The sequence below is a fragment of the Caenorhabditis briggsae genome (assembly GCF_000004555.2).
Source record: "Caenorhabditis briggsae complete genome, chrIV, whole genome shotgun sequence".
NCBI lineage: Eukaryota > Metazoa > Nematoda > Chromadorea > Rhabditida > Rhabditidae > Caenorhabditis > Caenorhabditis briggsae.
The window spans coordinates 4,068,051-4,070,221 of NC_013487.2; the positions used below are offsets into that span (position 1 = coordinate 4,068,051).

At 43.6% G+C, this 2,171-nt stretch overlaps 1 protein-coding gene across 1 annotated transcript in view; it reads left to right on the plus strand.

The window, feature by feature from the left end:
• The window catches only part of CBG15060, a gene marked incomplete at both ends in the record, with an annotated part of 5,057 nt that overhangs the window by 1,414 nt on the left and 1,472 nt on the right, over positions 1-2,171 (plus strand). The window contains one exon of the mRNA XM_045235178.1: positions 313-1,104. Within this exon, the coding sequence (XP_045095606.1) occupies positions 313-1,104 (792 nt within the window). The remainder of the gene's footprint in view (positions 1-312; positions 1,105-2,171) is intronic.

Sequence of the window (2,171 nt, forward strand, 5' to 3'; positions counted from 1 at the left end):
TCAAAAATCTGCCTTGAAAGTGGGCGGAGCCTATAAGCTAGTGAGCCCTTCCAGCTGAAACCCCTTCATTTTTTTACGGGGAGACCGGAAAAAAAGGTGCCAAATTTAAAGTTTTCCGAAATTTCCTTGTAGCCTAAAAATATAGAAAACTAGTCCACTCTTACTTCAATTAAGCCCCGCTCCTATTAGTTGTTTCTTTTCAAATTCCCGCCTGACGCGCCCCCCTCTTCTCTTTGAAAAAGTACGCTTCTTCCCCTATTTTTGAGAGCTTTTTGACATAATTTCCTCCCATAAATCTTCTCTCTTCTTCAGCAAAACCAAGCGGCCCTCCAAGCCCTGATCTCCGGCAACACGAACGGCGAGAATCCATCGATCGCACTGGCCAGACTGTTCCAATCTCTGAATCCAGCTGGAACTGGAAAATCGGAAACCAGCTCTCCAGGAGGCGAAGGCACCAAGAAGGCTCGTCTGAAGGTCTTCTCAAATGGCTATTTTATGACTTTTGATAAAATTTCCTCATGCCGAAAGAAGCACTTCTGGAGATGCGAGTACAAGAATACGTGTAAAGCCAGAATGCACACAGATATTGAGAGTGAAAAGATTGTTACCTATATCCACGACCATAACCACACTCCACCGACAGCCGAGGAAATCCAACTCTATGGAATTGATCCCCAGGAGATTGAACGTAATCGAGTCTACATCGTTGGCAATGTGTCTGACACAAATCTCCGGAGAAAAATTCGAAAACAAGTGGCGGACCGAGAGGCGGCGGCGAAACGTCTCGAACAACAACAAAAAGAGGAACTCCAGAAAAAGCAGAACGAGGCGACGATGGCCGCCGCGCAAGAGGCCTATGCTCGTGCCGTGGTCTCCACGGGACATCTCAACTCCACGGGACCAATGGCTGCCGCGGCAAGTCTGTTTCAGTCGGCGGCTGCTGCAGCGGCCGCCGCGGTGGGCACGTCTTCGGCGCCAACGACCACACAGACAACTATTAATCCGCACGCGCTGCTTTTGGCTGCTCAATTGCCAACGCTGACGAATATGATCAAGAATGAGACGACGGCGGTTTATGTGCCAAACTATATTTCGCCCAATATGGTAGGTTTTTTATCTTTATGTTAGGCGCATTTTTAAGCCTAAAAATAGCTGAAAAATCAATGTTTTTGGGCCACAATAGGCTCCGCCCACTTTTTGAAATTTTTTACTAAATCGATTTTAGCACATTTCTAGTAAAACATTAAAACTGAAAACCTGTTTTAAAGCTCAAACTCCATTTTAAGGGTTAATTGGAGCCCCTGGACTAGCTTTCTAGTGGTCTAACTTTCTCTATTTCTAGGCCACTAGGAAATTTGGGCAAAAGTTTCAAAAGGTTTGAATTTGGCGCCTTTTTTTGGGTGTCCTGCTGGAAGGGTCACCAACTTATAGGCTCCGCCCACTTTCGAGCTATCTATCAATCGTTTAATTTTAAATTTTACGAAATTCGAAGCTTTCAAAATTAGACTCCGCCCCCTTTTCCAGCAATCTTGAATTTCTAAAAAGTAGCTGAAAATTCGAAAATTTGGACTTTGGAATTGCGGGAAGGGTCTTTCCCATAGGCTCCGCCCACTTCTTTTGAAAAATTTCCCGCTATATCCCAAGTCGACATAGTATTTCCAATTTTAGGCTATTTACCAATTTTTTAAAGATAGCGCTCCCAAAATTAGGCTCCGCCCCTTTTTTAAACAATCTCAAACGTCTAAAAATAGCTGAAAATTCGAAGTTTTCGACTTTGGAATTCCTGAAAAGTTTAGAAAAAAACATTTTTCGGGAAAAGTGGGCGGAGCCTAAACTGCAAGCTGCTTATGGTTTTCATAGTTTCAAACGGGCCGGCCCGGGCAGATAACTCGGAGCTAGTGGCAGCTTCAAATCTAGATGAATTGTTTCAGGTTGCTAGCCGAAAACCTTAACCGTCTTCTCCACCCCCACTTGGACCATCATCGAAAAAGGCAAAAACTGACAGAAGGAGAAGCTTCGACGCCGTTCCAGCCAGCAAAACTACATCGAAAGTTAAACATATAACTTTTAAGCAATTTATTTTGTCTTTTTTTATTATTTTTTCTGGGGAAAAATAATTTCTAAGCAGCGGCTAGCTTCCAGATTCGAAAAAATATATGCCAATTATTGCT